Below are 17,005 nucleotides of genomic sequence, written 5' to 3' on the forward strand. Positions count from 1 at the left end.
AGAAATTGAAGAAGACACAAAAAAAATGCAAAAAGATTCCATGCTCTTGAATAGTAAGAACAAATATTGTTAAAATGTCGATACTACCCAAAGCAATCTACATATTCAGTGCAATCCTTATCAACATGACACCATCATTCTTCACAGAGCTAGAACAAATAATCCTAACATTTGTATGGAACCAGAAAAGACCCTGAATAGCCAAAGCAATCTTGAAAAAGAAAACCATAGCAGGAGGCATCACAATCCCAGACTTCAATCTGTATTACAAAGCTATAATCACCAAGACAGTATGGTACTGACACAAGAAGAGACACTCAGATCAATGGAACAGAATAGAGAACCCAGAAATGGACCCACAAACGTATGGCCAACTAATCCTTGACAAAGCAGGAAAGAATATCCAATGGAAATAAAGACAGTCTCTTCAGCAACTGGTGCTGGGAAAACTGGACAGCAACATGCAGAAGCAACCTGGACAGCATCCTGGACCACTTTCTTACACCAAACACAAAAATAAACTCAAAATGGATGAAAGACCTCAAAGTAAGACAGGAAGCCATCAAAATCCTCGAGGAGAAAGCAGGCAAAAACCTCTTTGATCTTGGCCGCAGCAACTTCTTACTCAACACATCTCTGGAGGCAAGGGAAACAAAAGCAAAAATGAACTACTGGGACCTCATCAAAATAAAAAGCTTTTGCACAGTGAAGGAAACAGTCAACAAAACTAAAAGGGAACCGACAGAATGGGAGAAGATATTTGCAAACAACATATCAGATAAAGGGTTAGTATTGAAAATCTATAAAGAACTTATCAAACTCAACACCCAAAAAACAAATAATCCAGTGAAGAAATGGGCAAAAGACATGAATAGACACTTCTCCAAAGAAGACATCCAGATGGCCAACCGACAGATGAAAAAATGCTCCATATCACTCATCATCAGGGAAATACAAATCAAAGCCACAATGAGATACCACTTCACACCTGTCAGAATGGCTAACATTAACAACTCAGGCAACAACAGATGTTGGCAAGGATGCAGAGAAAGAGGGACTCTTTTGCTTTGTTGGTGGGACTGCAAGCTGGTGCAGCCACTCTGGAAAACAGTATGGAGGTTCCTCAAAAAACTAAAAATAGAACTACCCTACAACCCAGCAATTGCACTACTAGGTATTTATCCAAGAAATACAGGTGTGCTGTTTCGAAGGGACACATGCACCCCCATGTTTATAGCAGCACTATCAACAATAGCCAAAGTATGGAAAGAGCCCAAATGTCCATCGATGGATGAATGGATAAAGAAGATGTGGTATATATATTCAATGGAGTATTACTCGGCAATCAAAAAGAATGAAATCTTGCCATTTGCAACTACGTGGATGGAACTGGAGGGTATTATGCTAAGTGAAATTAGAGAAAGACAAATATCATATGACTTTACTGATATGAGGACTTTAAGAGACAAAACAGATGAACATAAGGGAAGGGAAACAAAAATAATATAAAAACAGGGAGGGGGACAAAACAGAAGAGACTCATAAATATGGAGAACAAACTAGGGGTTACTGGAGGGGTTGTGGGAGGGAGGATGGGCTAAATGGGTAAGGGGCACTAAGGAATCTACTCCTGAAATCATTGTTTCACTATATGCTAACTAACTTGGATGTAAATTAAAAAAAAATAAAATTAAGTATTATGTTGAAAAAAAAACTAGCTAGGGCACAAGGCATGAAAAAAATAAAAAATGAAAAAAAAATAAAAGGTGTACATATTGAAAGGGATAAATAAAATTGTGCTTATTTGCAGGTGGAAAAAAAAGGGGGGTGGTGACTGGGTGGTTCAGTCTGTTGAACGTCTGTCTGACTCTTGATTTCAGCTCTGGTCATGATCTCACAGTCGTGAGATTAAGCCCCACTTTGGGATTCTGACAGTGCAGAAAGCCTGCTTAGGATTTTCTCTCTCTTTCTCTCTCTCTCTCTGCCCTGTCCCTGCTCACACATGCCCTGTCTCTCTCTCTCAAAAAAAAAAAAAAAACAAAACAGTTAAAAACCCAGAAAAACAACTTTGACAATTTATTCCAATATATTACTAGAAAATGTCATTATTTTCATGACAAGGGGTGCTCTCTTCTAGAGGCTGCCTCTAGAGAATATACATTTGTAAGATGATAACATTTTAAGAAGATAGAATTGTGTATTCATAGAACTTGTTTAATGTTTATCTTAATGTGAAATTTAAATTTTTTTTAAGTTTATTTTTGAGAGAGAGAGAGAGAGAGAGAGAGAGAGGGAGACAGCGTACGTGAGCAGGGGGGGAGCAGAGAGAGGGAGACGCAGAATCGAAGCAGGCTCCAGGCTCTTAGCTGTCAGCACAGAGCCCGACGTGGGGCTCGAACCCACAAACCGCAAGATCATGACCTGAGCCGACATCAGAAGCTTAACTGACTGAGCCACCCAGGTGCCCCATCTTAGTGTGAAATTTAAAAATGAACAAAAAAGGCCAACCCTCTTATCATCTTGTCTCTTGTAAGAAGTATCCTATTGCTGTTTTCCAGACTGTGCTAGCCTGATGAAGAAGTGTGTGCAGTGCCGGGCAGTAGTTGAACGAAGAGTGCCTTTCATTATGTGTTGTGGAGGGAAAAGTTCAGAAGATGCCACTGATGACATCTGTAAGTGTATTTTTCTTACTTTGCTGTCTTGTTGGGACTTTCATGAACATCTCTTCTCATGTGTAGTAGAATGTTGGCTTGTGAAGCACAAGGTACGTGACCTCAGTCTACAGAGGAACAGATGGGGTTTTGTTCTTATCACAGGAAACTTGAGATTGTGTTTTTCTAGCTTGCAGTATGATTATAGAACTTTGAGCATTTGTTTTTTAAGAAACCTCCATGTGTAATATAAAGAAAATTGTTGTGTTCTTGCTTAAAGAAAATTTGCTTTTTTTTAACATTAAATTTAGAGTATCTTGGTGAATTAGCATATTACAAATTATTTTTTCAGTTATATAAGTGTTAACATCTCATTCTTGGGTGTAGCAGATTTCACCTAGCGCATGTCAGTATTTTATAGAATAGCATTTATTCGGGACAGAGTAACTGTAGATAAACTGAAATGTAACTCAGTAAAGAAGTGGAAAGATGAAAAATTATTTACTTTCAACCTTTTAAAAAATTTTTTTTAATTTATTTTTTTATATATATAATTTATTGTCAAATTGGTTTCCATACAACACTCAGTGCTCATCCCAACAGGTGCCCTCTTCAGTGCCCATCACCCACTTTCCCCTCTCCCCCACACCCCATCAACCCTCAGTTTATTCTCAGTTTTTAAGAGTCTCTTATAGTTTGGCTCCTTCCCTCTCTGTAACTATTTTTTTCCCCTTCCCCTCCCCAATGGTCTTCTGTTAAAGTTTCTCAGGATCCATATAAGAGTGAACATACGGTATCTTTCTCTCTATGACTTATTTCACTTAGCATAACACTCTTCAGTTCCATCCACGTTGCTACAAAAGGCCATATTTCATTCTTTCTCATTGCCAAGTAGTATTCCATTGTATATATAAACCACATCTTCTTTATCCATTCATCAGTTGATGGACATTTGGGCTCTTTGCATAATTTGACTGTTGTTGAAAGTGCTGCTATAAACATTGGGATACACGTGCCCCTATGCATCAGCACTCCTGTATCCCTTGGGTAAATTCCTAGCAGTGCTATTGCTGGGTCATAGGGTAGATCTATTTTTAATTTTTTTGAGGAACCTCCACACTGTTTTCCAGAGTGGCTGCACCAGTTTGCATTCCCACCAACAGTGCAAGAGGGTTCCCGTTTCTCCACATCCTCTCCAGCACTTTTCTTTTCTTTTTTTTTTTAAAGTTTATTTATTTATTATGAGACAGACAGAGACAGTGTGAGTGGGGGAGGGGAAGAGAGAGGGAAAGAGAGAGAATTCCAAGCAGGCTCCACGCTGCCAGCATAGAGCCCAATGTGGGGGCTCAAACCCATGAAACATCGAGATCATGACCTGAGCTGAAACCAAGAATCAGAACCTCAACTGACTGAGCCACCCAGGCGCCCCCTACTTTCAACCTTTTCAGTACTATAGCTGTATAAAAATATTTTTCATCTTTGCACTAGATAGAAGCTTGGAATGGTACCTTTGATTTCTTTGTTCTATGTATGCACGAGGAAGAACATTAGTGTAGCCAATTCTGCTCAGGGCTCTTTGTCTTTATCACTGATAGAGCAGAATTAAAATGAGAGAAACAAGTTAACTAGAGTAAAAGAGTAAAAGTCTAAAGAGTAGGAAAAGTGCAATAAAAAATTTCCCTCTAGGGGTGCCTGGGTGCCTCATTCAGTTAAAGGTTTAACTCTTGATTTCGGCTCAGGTCATGATCTCAGGGTTGTGAGATTGAGCCCCACATCGGGCTCCACACTGGGCGCGCAGCCTACTTGAATTTTCTCTCTCCCTCTGCCCCTCCTCCGCTTGTTCTCTCCCTCTCTCTCACTCTCTCTCTCAAAAAAAAAAAAAAAAAAAAAAAAATCCCTCTGTTTAGTAGACCCACTGATCACATCTTTTCTTTCATGGAATTCCTCATCTCCAATCAGTAACAAGGAGGGCTGGGAAGAAAGGAAGGAGGTTAGGTTTTTGTGTGTTCTCCTAAACATCATCTAAGAGACTTTATGATTATTGCTGCCCAAACTGGCTAAAGTGCTGTGCTGCCTCCCATCTTGGCTTTGTAAAATGCAGGAACAGAGAAAAAAAGCATAGAATGTGTTTGTGAGCTTGCCAAAGGAAGCAAGTAGAAGCGCCTCGGAGAACTCAAAAGTCTGTGTGTAGTTTGTTGTCTAGCTGAGTTAAATAGAATTAGAAAATAATGTGCAAACCTGTTTCTTTTTAAAGATTATAAATGAAGGAGTATAATGTGAATGTCACTACTGTATTGGTTGTCCATGAGTGAAAAAAAAATTTTAAGGGGATTCTAGTAATAGTCTGGTTTTTAATAAAGTAGTAATAATTTTAGAAATAAAAAAAGTCATTGCTATGTCAAAACAGTCATAACATTAAAATATTTTATTTGTATTATAGCAAGTGGAAATATTCCTGTGTTACAAAAGGACAAGGATAATACCAATGTCAATGCAGATGTGCAAAAGTTGCAACAGCAGTTACAGGACATTAAGGAGCAGGTAATGATGATCTCTTCATGGTAAATGATGATTCTAAGGATGGCATTTAATATTTTTCTATAAAGCTGTTGGTGTTTTACATAGTAAGTAGGATTCACATTAGGGTATCATTTATAGTATTTGAATAGTTTGTAAAAGGTAATATGATTAAAAGATTTAATCAGGCCTTTTCCAAAATAAGAAACAAACAGATGACCAGTAATGCTCAACCAGAGTAGTAATCAAGAAATGAAAATTGGGGTGCCTGGCTGGCTTAGTAGAGCATGTGACTCTTGATCTTGGGGTTGTGAGTTCAGGCCCCACTTTGGGCATAGAGCTTACATTAAAAAAAGAAGAGGAGGAAGTAGAAGAAAGGAAAATTACAGAAAAGAAAACTACAGTGAGGTGCCTGTCTCCCTACCAGACTGAGTAGAAAACTCTGTGTTAGAAATTGTCAGTATAGGGGCACCTGGGAGTCTCAGTCAGTTAAGCGAATGACTCTTGATCTCAGCTCTGGCCTCGAGCTCACAGTTGTAAGTTAAAGCCCTGTGTTGGACTTCACACTGGGAGTGAAGCCTGTTTAAAAAAAAAGAAAAAGAAAGAAATGATCAGTACACAGTATTAGAATACGGGAGTACAAATTAGTAAAAACACTTTGGAAAAGTTTGTCACTGTAATATTAACTAAGCAGGATATTATTTTGAAGTGCAAATTTGGAAAAAATTGTACAGATGGTGTTTAAAACCAAGGGTAGTGGTTTTCTTGGCTGGGATGGCTGGAAGGTGGGGCACAAGGGAAGTTTCTGTATAGAGAGATATAAAGTGCCCATTACGTGCATTTGATCAATTTGTGAACTTTTATCAAATGGTACATTTATGATTTGTGCACATTTCTATATAAGTGTGATACTTCAGTAGAAAGGAAAAATATATATGTTCTCTTTCACTCTCACTCTGTCACGCACACCATAACAGAAAGCAAGGGAAAGATAAATGCAGTATTTAGAATAGTGGGTTTCAGTAATGGGTAGATGGAAAGGATTTGGGAAGATATATGGAGGGGCTTCAAAAGAAAGGGTAGCACTCCATGCTTTAAGCTGGGTGGTGGTTTATATTGTTCTTTATATCTTATACATACCAACAGACGTCCTCTCTTATCTACTCAATATTTCATAGCAGCAACAGTAAAATAAAGAAGCTAGTTAAAACTTGTTACATATATGGTAAGTAAGAAAGTCTGCTTTTTTCCCTTCCCACCTTATCATTTGACCCAGCAATTAAATCTGATTCAAAAGATTGAGAAGCATAGGGTGTTATTTCTTTAGTTTGGGTATCACATCAGTGTTGCCATGCAGTTGTTAGTCATCACTTGTCTTTTCTACCTGAGTTTATAAGTAATATAGTCAATAAATAGGATAACTAATGACCCTTGTGATAGAGTAATATAGTAGATAGTTATTAAAGAATTAAGCATATGTATTTGTTAGGAATTTAAGCACCCATCCGAAAAGATTAAAACTCTATGACTTGGCTAGTTTTTGTTTCGAAATCTAGTACCTAGTAATACTTGTTATATGGTGACTGAGTAAAGATAAACATGGATTTACCAGTTCTTATGTAGCAACATAAAAATAGGAACATATTTAGCTCATTCTAATATAAAATAGAATGTTTCAAAAATCTTTTAAAGCTCTGGGGCACCTGGGAGGCTCAGTCGCTTAAGTGTCTGACTTCACAGGTCATGACCTCACGGTTTGTGAGTTCGAGCCCCATGTTAGGCTCTGTGCTGACAGCTCACAGCCTGGAGCTGCTTCGGGTTCTGTGTCTCCCGCTCTCTCTGCCCCTTCCCTGCTCACTCTCTGTCTCTCAAAAATAAACATTAAAAAAAATTTTTTTTAAATCTTAAAGCTCCTTAGCATCTCATTTTCTTTCCCATAAGACCCTTATAGAAAGATAAAACTGATTTTTGAACAAGTCTTCTCTGAAAAGCATTTCATCTCCTGTTTGTGAATTAAAATTAATTGTGAATAATGATAATTTTGAACCCTATTATGGGTCCTGAAAAAATAATTCAGCTTAGGGCGCCTGGGTGGCTCAGTCAGTTAAGCATTCCACTCTTGGTTTTGGCTCAGGTCATGATCTCACAGTTTCATGAGTACGAGCCCCAAGTGGGGCTCTGTGCTGGCAGCATGGGGCCCACTTGGGATTCTCCCTCTCTCTCTGCTCCTCCCCCACTCATTCTGCCTCTGTCTCTCTCAAATAAACTTAAAATAAATAAATAAATAATCCAGCTCTACTTTTATCCCAAGTTCAGCACTCCAAAGAAGTTTCTTTCCCCTTAAATAATATTCATGACCAGATTTCATCACAAAAATATATTTAAACAGTTATAACAAAATTCATTCTGAGGACTCATGGGATTTCTTGCAGGGACCTTGGTCCTTGACTTTTGTCAAGGTAACCAAGACAAAGCATCTGAATAACTCTTTTTAAAATTTAAATCTCCAATCTTTCTCTTACCCCAGTGTAATTTCACGTGCTATTAAGAATATATTAATCTCAAAGTAACTGAAGTTACTAATTGACTGCATAGAACTCTTGGAAATTTAATGGGAAAGAAACCATTTTAATGGTACTAAAAGGCTGGTTTGGCTTTTTTAATTTTTTTATGTTTCTATTTATTTTTGAGACAGACAGAGCATGAGCAGGGGAGGGACAGAGAGAGAGGGAGACAGAATCTGAAGCAGGCTCCAGGCTCTGAGCTGTCAGCACAGAGCCCAACGCGGGGCTCAAACTCACAGACTGTGAGATCATGACTTGAGCCGAAGTCGGAAGCTTAACTGACTGAGCCACCCAGGCGCCCCTGGTTTGGCTTTTTAAAATAAAAAAGTATATACAATTTTCTACAGCTTTGTCTCTCAAGCTTTAAGATAGATACATGTGAAAATTTACTTTGGAAGGGTGGGGCTAACAATTAGATTTGTAGTTCCTTCCCCCTCCCTGCCACAGTGATCATTGTCAAAGTTGATCATTACATTTTCGTATAGGCCTTAGGCCTAGTTTATTAATCTAGAAATTCTTTTTGATTATGTCATTTCTATGTTATTTAGGATACTTTTCCATGGATACTTTTCCCAAATAACATAGAAATGACTTCATAATATGAAGTATTGTGGTATAGTAAGGTAAAAAAATGTTTTTCTGAAAATAAAACGTAAAATGTGTTTTTGTGAAAAATTATGTGATTTCCTAGAGTGTTTTCACCAAAGTATACCTAACGTACTTCTAAATTTTTCTGAGTTCATGAAGTTACATTTGTTAATATGAAGTAAGGCTAATTGTTTTTAATTGAAGGGGATCTACATTAATAGTAATCCAGTGAAGGATGTTTCAAAACAAGAGCTCTGGGGCCACATGATCCAGTTTACATTATGGCCTGTGGTGGGGAGGTGTGTAGCCCCACGAAGCCCCAGTTTGCTCGTTTTTAAAGTGATAGTGATAATAGGGCTAAGATATTATCATAGTGTGTGGCACGTGTCTTTAGGGACATCTGTACACTGCTCCCCCTCCCCCATAGGCCTGATGTATTGTGTTACTTTCATACAAGAACAGCATAGTACACAGTTGGGGAATCTGAATGAGACTGAATGGGGCTATTTTTCATTCATTTCCTGTTAGATTTTGACGTTTGCATTTTTTGTTTTATATGGTATTTATTTAATGAAGTGTCTTTTATACATGACAGTACAACTGATATTTCTATTTTATATAAAGGGATAACTTTAACTATTTAAAAATTTTTAAATTAAAAAAAATTTCTCGAACATTTTAAAGCAACAAAAGATTAAAACAACAAAAGAAAATGTTACAAAGTTGTTATATACAATGTCAAAATATAAAATGTCTCAGCATTTATTACCTTGTTATCTCCCATTCCAGACCATGTGCCCTGTATGTTTGGATCGTTTGAAGAATATGATTTTCCTCTGTGGCCATGGAACGTGTCAGCTCTGTGGAGACCGAATGAGTGAATGTCCTATTTGTCGCAAGGCTATTGAGCGAAGGATTCTTTTGTATTAATTAAGAAACTCAGTGTGTTTTTTGTTAGCTAAAGTATTTGGTCATGAGCTCTTAGTGAAGCTGTTAAGCTAGTTGGACGTTCTAATGAACTAATTTTTAATATCATAGTTTCTTTCCTAGAGTGTAATTAGACTGTAAATGTATCAGAACAAAAAAAACCCTCTATAAGACAGTGTTTGAAGTTGTGGTTTTTGTTTTTGTTTCTTTTAATTTGAAACATCAAATCCATATAATTCATAGGTAATTTACTTGTCACTTCTAAGGGGAAGGTCCTTTAAGAATGTCCTGTTATTTTTGTTTTTATTGCATTTTTCTTATAGTTTGTAAATTTGTTAGACCTCAAGAAATGTAGATCCTTATGATCAGCTGTCCTTCAGTTTATTGTGATTTTACACAGTTGACACAGGTACTCAGAAAAGTCATGCATCAAGTGAACAGGGCAAGTCAAACCATTATGCCACATATATTAAATGACAAAATTATAATATGAGTTTTACATAGTTAATATTGAAGATAAGATTATCTGAAGAGAGGATTATCTTTTTAAGATAAAAAGTTATGCAAATGATTGTTTCTGAATTCTTAGAGTAAATGGAAGCATGGAATGAGAGAGTAGTGACTTTGCATTTAGCTTAATTTATAGACTTAAAAAGAAAATTGTTAAACTTGAATCAAATTGCCAGTTTCAGAATGATTGACATGAAAAGGAAGAATAAGCAGTCACAGTGGGGAACTGAGGTGGGGGAAAGTAGCCAATGAAAGAGTACCTTTTAACTGACCATTAACAGTTGCCTTTCCTGTATTAATTTATACACTGTTCTGTTTAGCCAGCCTTTAAAAAAAAAAAAAGTGTATGAAAAGTGTACCTCAGTTTTCCCTGTGGTCACTTATCCAGGCTTGACCTGACCAGTGAAATGATACTGCCCTATTTGGGCTCTGAGGTTGCATGTTGCTTTTCTCATGTACTGAGTAGTACCCCAGTGATCTGAGAAGGGTAGTGCATTGTCTCAAGGCAACAATCTTTTTTTTGTTCCTGTTGATTCTGACAGTGTTACTGGTTCTACCTACATCGTAAAGCCCTCCCATTTTCTTTCAGTTGCTAAGACTTGTTATAAAGAAAACACTCTCTATCTACAAATGAGGATATTATTTAAATTGCCAACAGTATCCAAGACATAGTAAGTAACCTAATAATAAATACTTTAGAAAGAGTGACCAGGACATTTACAGAAATATGTCTGATTATCTGCAGTTTTTCCTTTAACTCAAACTTTTGATTCTAGAGCATCTAATCATTTTCTGCCCTTTGAATGAGTAATGTTACTCTGTCTAGGATGAATATACATATAAATAAGTGTTTTGAGGTCATTGCTGCTAGATTATAAAAATATCACCTGTTTACAATGGTGTCTACTATATACTGTGTATAAGCTTACTCCTAAGGATAGTTATCTTGTAGCTTTTTCTTTTCTTTTTTTCTTTTGATTCTGGTTATTCCTTCCTTCCTTCCTTCTTGCCTGCCTGCCTGCCTTCCCTCCCTCCTTTCTTTTTCTTTCTTTCTTCCTTTCTGTTTCTTTCATTTCGGCAACTAAATTTAAGAATATTCCTGGCAATTTAATGGCTGCTGCTTTTGCAAGTCCTGGTGAAAACAGTGGTGAGCTTTGCTGGCTGATTTTGTAGTCTTGGTGATTCCGTATCTGTGTTAGCTAAATAATTTAGCATTTAGAATAGTAAAATTTTTATAAGTTTTGAATTTGAAAATTTGTATGGATTCAGTTATCTAATAAAGGGCCACTGAGGCTATTTTTTTAAGCCATATTTCAAAGTTATAAAAAGAGCATCTGACATGATGTCACATAAAGAAACAGACTTATTTTCTTTCAGATTTGAAAATAGCAACAGTCGGGATTTTTTTCCTTCCATGCCATAGGCTGCCCATCTCTTTTCCACTAGGTCAGCTGGAGAGGAGGGAACACCTGGCTGACTCATGCACAGTTTGGCCAGCCAGTGAATTCTGTCTAGAGCTCTACTTACATCTTTTTTGTCTTTTGAGCTTGCTGTGCTTAAACTTACATCCCTAAAGGGCAATTTCATTTTCCAGACTAGTTTATTTCTTCTAAATTAAAAATACAATAACATAAACTATTACAAAAGTCATATAAGGTCACTGTGATTATAGTGTTGTGTACTTGTGCATTTTCTATATTTGTACCACTCTGAAATTTGTTCAATGAATACAAAATGTTTCTCTCTTCATGTTTTCAAGCACCTGAAAAATTATTTTAAATTTGTTTCGTGCTTGTGAGCAAGAATAAGGTTAAGAACAGAGTTGTTTAAGTGACTGTCTTCTAACTCTGAAATTGCTACCTCTTATGTGTCTCTCAGCAGTACTTTCCCAATTAGGTATGTTTCCTTCTCATCAGCTTGTCATCTTGTGCCTCAGAAGAGCTTTTACTTTTCCTAGAATCATTTAAAAAAACACAGCAGACAGTCATTCAAAAATGTATTTTTTGGGCCTCAGGGGCTAGATATACAACATTGAAAAATGGTCAGCATTTAGCACACACTGAGTCATGCAGCAGTTGTACATTTGAAGAACTCTGTAGTCAAGAAGGGATCCAAAGGTACTGATAACATTTCTTCCTAGTGTTTCAGAAGAGTTGTCTTAAAGTAGCATTTGGATTCCCTCTCTGTATCCCCTTACTCCTACCACATTTTCGCCTTTACTCTAAGATTGTCAGCCTTGTTGCCCAAAACACACACACAACTTACCAGATGGTGCTATTCTAGTCATTTTTGTTCACATAATTTAACATTCTTACTGCTTATATTACTAATGTATTGAATTTTTCTGGGAGCAAGAAGGCTTTTCAAGTGAAGATCACTTTGTATTAGTGTAGGGTATGATATTAGACAGTGTTTAGCTGACCAAATCATGTTTGGACAAAGTGTTTGTAATTTTAAACATTGCAAATTGACCAGCTATAACATTAATTGATAATATTGAAAATAGCATTCTTAAATTTGTATCTTTGATGGCTTTAGCCTGTAGGAACTAAATTTTAGCATGTTGAAATGCATGCTGCTTAGGACTAGTCCAACTCAAATGTATAAACTTGCTGGGTCATTTTTACATAGTAGAAATACACAATCTTGTTATGTGTTGCCCAGTTGCTGTCCTTTGTTTATTATGAATTTTGGACCCTTAGTGATGGGGTAGGATAGGAAGACAGTAAGGAGTTGCAAGCAAGCAAGCAAGAAAAGTCAGTATCTGAGTTTAGAGAAAAAAAGGGGTTTAAGAAAGTCATGTAGATTTCATCAAAGCGGTAAGCAGAGAGAGTATATTTGATTGAACAATATAAAAAAGGTCTCTTAATCAGTTTTTAGTGTCATTTAATTTACAATTGCTTTGTAAACTATACAGTTTAATACATCTGGCTTTAAAAAAAGGCCAAAGGAAAAGCGCCTATCCTCTCAGAGTGTCTAAAATGTTATAGTAATAATTTGTGTAAAAATTGAATATTTGGAATAGAATTTTTTTTACATTTTTTTAAATTGTGGTAAAAACACATAACATGAAATTTACCATCTGCACCATCTTTTAAGTGTACAGGTCAGTAGTGTTAACTATATTCACATTGTTGTTAAACGGCTATCTGGGAGAACTTTCTCACTTGCAGGATTGAAACTCTATACCCATTGAACAATAATTCCCTTTTCTCTTCACCCCCCCCCCCCAGTGGAATAGCATTATGGTTAAATATAAATCAAGGAACAACCTTAATTATCTTGTTTGTGTTTGCAAGATTTAAAGTCACGGTTAATACTAAGTTCCTTAAAATTTGAGGGATGACAGAATTTCTTCCCTTCCTCCCAACTGTTATAAATCATAATTGAGTTGATTTTAAATGTCTGTTAATTGGAAGGGTTTGTTATTTCATTTGGAGCTGGAGGGGAGAAACACATTTTAAACATTAGAATTAGGTTAGCTCTGAATTTGGGAAGGTAATAGATTTTCACAGACTATGTGTGCCTTGTCAAAAATGTCAGTTGTCTTTAAGTCTCCTTGTAACGGTCTCAAAATATTTTTTTCTCTCAAAAACTCAACCTAATTTTATTTGCTTGAATATTAATGATAGGAATGCATACTGATACTACTTGATAATCATATAATAGCCTTGGAACTTTAACATATATATATATATATATCTATAGCAGTATTAATAATCATAGTTGTACTTCTTTAAAACATTAAATTTGAGGAAAAACTATTTAATGATGTCTCATTTGTACATTGCTTTGCTACAATGAGGGGGAAGCCTTTAGATTGAGACTCAGTTTACTGGTAAATGGTTAGTAGTGGATGAAACTAGAATATAAAAATATGAACGAGTTAGGGGAGCTGATGAATTAAAATTGTAAGTTGCTACATCAGCATTTTCTACCTCCTTTTCTGTCAGAGTATTGCTTTTCCAGCTCTTATTCTTATTTGTGACTAAGGCGGAGAGGGGAACCCGAGGTTCAAATTGAGATTCTTATTTTGTTGAAGATTGAAGCAAGTAGGTACAGGAAGGGTGACCTGTCACGTCACTTTGGTGCGTAAAATCCATAATTACAGGTTGTAATTGACGTGTACAAAATGTGTGAGAAAGATAATATTACTGGCTGTTTTACTTCTCCTGTGTGGTCTACATGACTTTGTTTCATAAACATGACTTCTTTCCTACACAATGCAAAATGGTCTTGTAATTTTCTATAAAAGAAACAAATATGCCATTTTGTCTGAAATCTATAATTTCAGGAAGCTATTGAAAGTTCTGACTCAGGGCTTTGTAACAAGTTTAAGCAATTGTTAATTATATTTTGGAAAATCCATCTACATAATTCTTCAGTGCCTTGAAAGAATTATTAACTTGGCAACACTACTAAAACTTTATAGAAGGCTGTCTTTAGCGTGCGTGTATCATCACACACATTTATACGGCGTATTGCTTAGCTTGTGTGATAGCAATACTGCATGTGTGCTGGCTTTGGGTAATTCTTTAAAGGGAGTTTTCTAGATTTGCACTTGATATTTGTTTTTTAAAAAACTGATTATTTATGGCCATGACACTGTTACTAGAAAAATAATTCTGTAAGTCATTATGCAAAGTCATGTATAAGTAGCATCTGGGAAGAAGAGCAAGGGTTCATACAGTTTGCTGTTTTAAAATGAAAAGAAGATCTGTTTGGTAAACACAGATTGTCTTCCCCTCAAATGAAAAAAAGAACTTTTGTTCACGTGATTCGGTTTAAAAAAAACTTTTTTAAGGGAAATAATGGATTGCATGTTCTTCTTAATGCTAGTCTAATATTTAGCCTGAATCCACAAAGTTGTTTTTCTGTTAATTTCAGTATGCTTGTCATTCTAAATACCATATATTCAGTGTGATAGAAAGCAATTTAATTGACGCATAGCAGTGTTTTTGCTTTGTGTTTTTCCCAGTGTTTTTTAGCTCCCACTTGATTAAAGTCTTGCTCGTGAATAGAGTTTCTGTATGGCAAATGATTCTTGCTTATTATTAGCTTTTGTTAAAAAAAATGCTTAGCAAGAACTAAGCTTTTAAAAATTAATGCAAACATTTACCATTAATAAAACTTATGATGTAATATCATTCTATAATGCTTTTCTCTGATCTTTTGAAGTATTCTTTATAGAAGTATATATGAATTTTAATTTTTAAGGTATTTGAAGACATATCTCAATGTATCAAATCTGTTATTGGAAAGGAAATTATCATGTCTTTGAGAAACAAGGACATACATCTCCAACTCAATATAAGACATAGGTGCCCACATCTGGAAGGCTCTCATTGCAATTGTTTACATTTAAGGTACCTCTATCTACAGGGCCAAAGAAGCTTTTCATATTTTAACACCTCACACTCTTTCAGGATATTGTGAAAATAGTCTGAATAGGATAAATTTGATAGAAAATAAGTCAGCCAGTCAGGAAGACTCAACTTTTTCTATACAGAGTTTATTCCTTTTCAAAATTCAGATGTAGATTTCATGTTCTAAAGATATACATTTTAAAGCAATGATTTATTTGGCTTTCTTAGTGTTTTGTGACTAAATCAGTAATTTGAATGGTTTGGAGTTATTTTATTTTTCAAGTTAATAGAAGCAGTTATTTGTCATTGAGAGGTTGTCTGGTTCTAGTTCAAAAATTCAGTATGTGTATCTGGAATGTTCAAGAGGAAAACCATCTGAAACAAAATCTTTTAACTGTTTATTTGAAAAAAAATCTGTATTCCAACTCTAAAATTGTGAATTTATTTTTGGATAACCTCTAACTGTATTTCTGTTGCTGTATAATTAGATATTTCATGGCAATATTTTTTATTAAATTGAAACTGTATAGGTTTTTAAAATAAAGACATTTTAGAAAATCTGATTTATATTTTTTATCATTGATAGTCATTCATCTTTCACAGAAATTCACATTATTTGTTAGTTTTACAGTGTAGCATTTCCCAAACTTACTGACAGTGAAAACTTTTAAATGGTGCATTACAGAGTAGTGATAGTTTGTAAGATAGAATGAATGCATGGATTAAAGTAGAACACCAGAAGTTATTTCAGATAAGTTAATTGCTGAAGAGCGATCATTTGGCAAATAGGTTTTTTTTCTTTTAAACAAAACTAGTTGATAAACTCATTTTGTTAAACACACACACACACACACACACACACACACCCCTTATAAGCATAATATGAGAGGATAAGACAAGATCCAGAACAGAGGCCATTGATCACTGAGTTGGTGACATATCAATGAGACTGTTAGGTAATGCTGCCTCTGCACTAATGCTCTAATCAAATGTGTGTATTCATGCTTTAGGTACCTTATTTATATCAGGTCCTTGCATTCTCAAATATGGCAGCTTTCTGAAAGGCCAATTTTCAAGTCAAATAAACATTCTTTACTTTTCTTATATTTAAGAGTATTACCCTCCCTTCCTGTTCTTTTCTTCCTTCCTACAGAACACCAATTAACATCTTGAGTGGAACATTGACATACAGATTGGAAAAAGCTTTTACAGGGGATGCTAACCCTGATTTAATAGGGAAATAGGGAAGCAACCAAATAAGAGAGCTCTGACCATGGCCAACCCGTACTGAAAAAAAGACTTGAGATTCAAAAAGTTTATATGCTGTCAGTATACAAGTATAGTACAAGAGTATCATAGTGGTTTCCTATTGCTGCCGGAAAAAAATGACCATGAGTGTAGTGGCTTAAAACAACAGAAACTTATGATCTTACAGTTCTGGAAGCCAGAGATTGGACAGAATACTAGTCAGAAAATCCCAAAGTTTTTGGAGATTAAACAATACACTTCTAAATGACATGGGTCAAAGAAGTCTCAAGAGAAATTATAAAAATGTTTTGAAAATACAACTTGTCAGAATTTGTGGGATGCCATGAAAGCAGCTCTTACAAAGCAACTTGCAAAATTGTATACATTAGAAAAAGATATAAAATTGTTCATCTAAGCTTCCACCTTAGGAAACTAGAAAAAGAAAAGCAAATTAAATCCAAAGTAACCAGAAGAAATAAGAAAAATCAATGAAATTGGAAATAGAAAATCAACAGAGAAAAATCAAAACCAAAAGCTAATTCTTTGAAAAGATCAATCAGTAAAATTAATAAATCTCTAGCCAGATTAAGAAAAAGAGAAGATACAAGTTACTAATATTAGGGGTATTTTTTTA

The 17,005-nt window shown here is 35.5% G+C and overlaps 1 protein-coding gene across 1 annotated transcript in view; it reads left to right on the top strand.

The window, feature by feature from the left end:
- The window catches only part of MIB1 (MIB E3 ubiquitin protein ligase 1), a 126,726-nt gene extending 111,040 nt beyond the window's left edge, over nucleotides 1–15,686 (top strand). Inside the window, exons 19-21 of the mRNA XM_027068624.2 lie at nucleotides 2,559–2,672; nucleotides 5,092–5,192; nucleotides 9,110–15,686. Coding sequence (XP_026924425.1) covers nucleotides 2,559–2,672; nucleotides 5,092–5,192; nucleotides 9,110–9,250 — 356 coding nt within the window. The 3' untranslated portion in view covers nucleotides 9,251–15,686. The remainder of the gene's footprint in view (nucleotides 1–2,558; nucleotides 2,673–5,091; nucleotides 5,193–9,109) is intronic.
- The last annotated feature ends 1,319 nt before the right edge of the window (nucleotides 15,687–17,005 follow it).

Source organism: Acinonyx jubatus, chromosome D3, assembly GCF_027475565.1.
Source record: "Acinonyx jubatus isolate Ajub_Pintada_27869175 chromosome D3, VMU_Ajub_asm_v1.0, whole genome shotgun sequence".
In the NCBI taxonomy this organism is placed as follows: Eukaryota; Metazoa; Chordata; class Mammalia; order Carnivora; family Felidae; genus Acinonyx; species Acinonyx jubatus.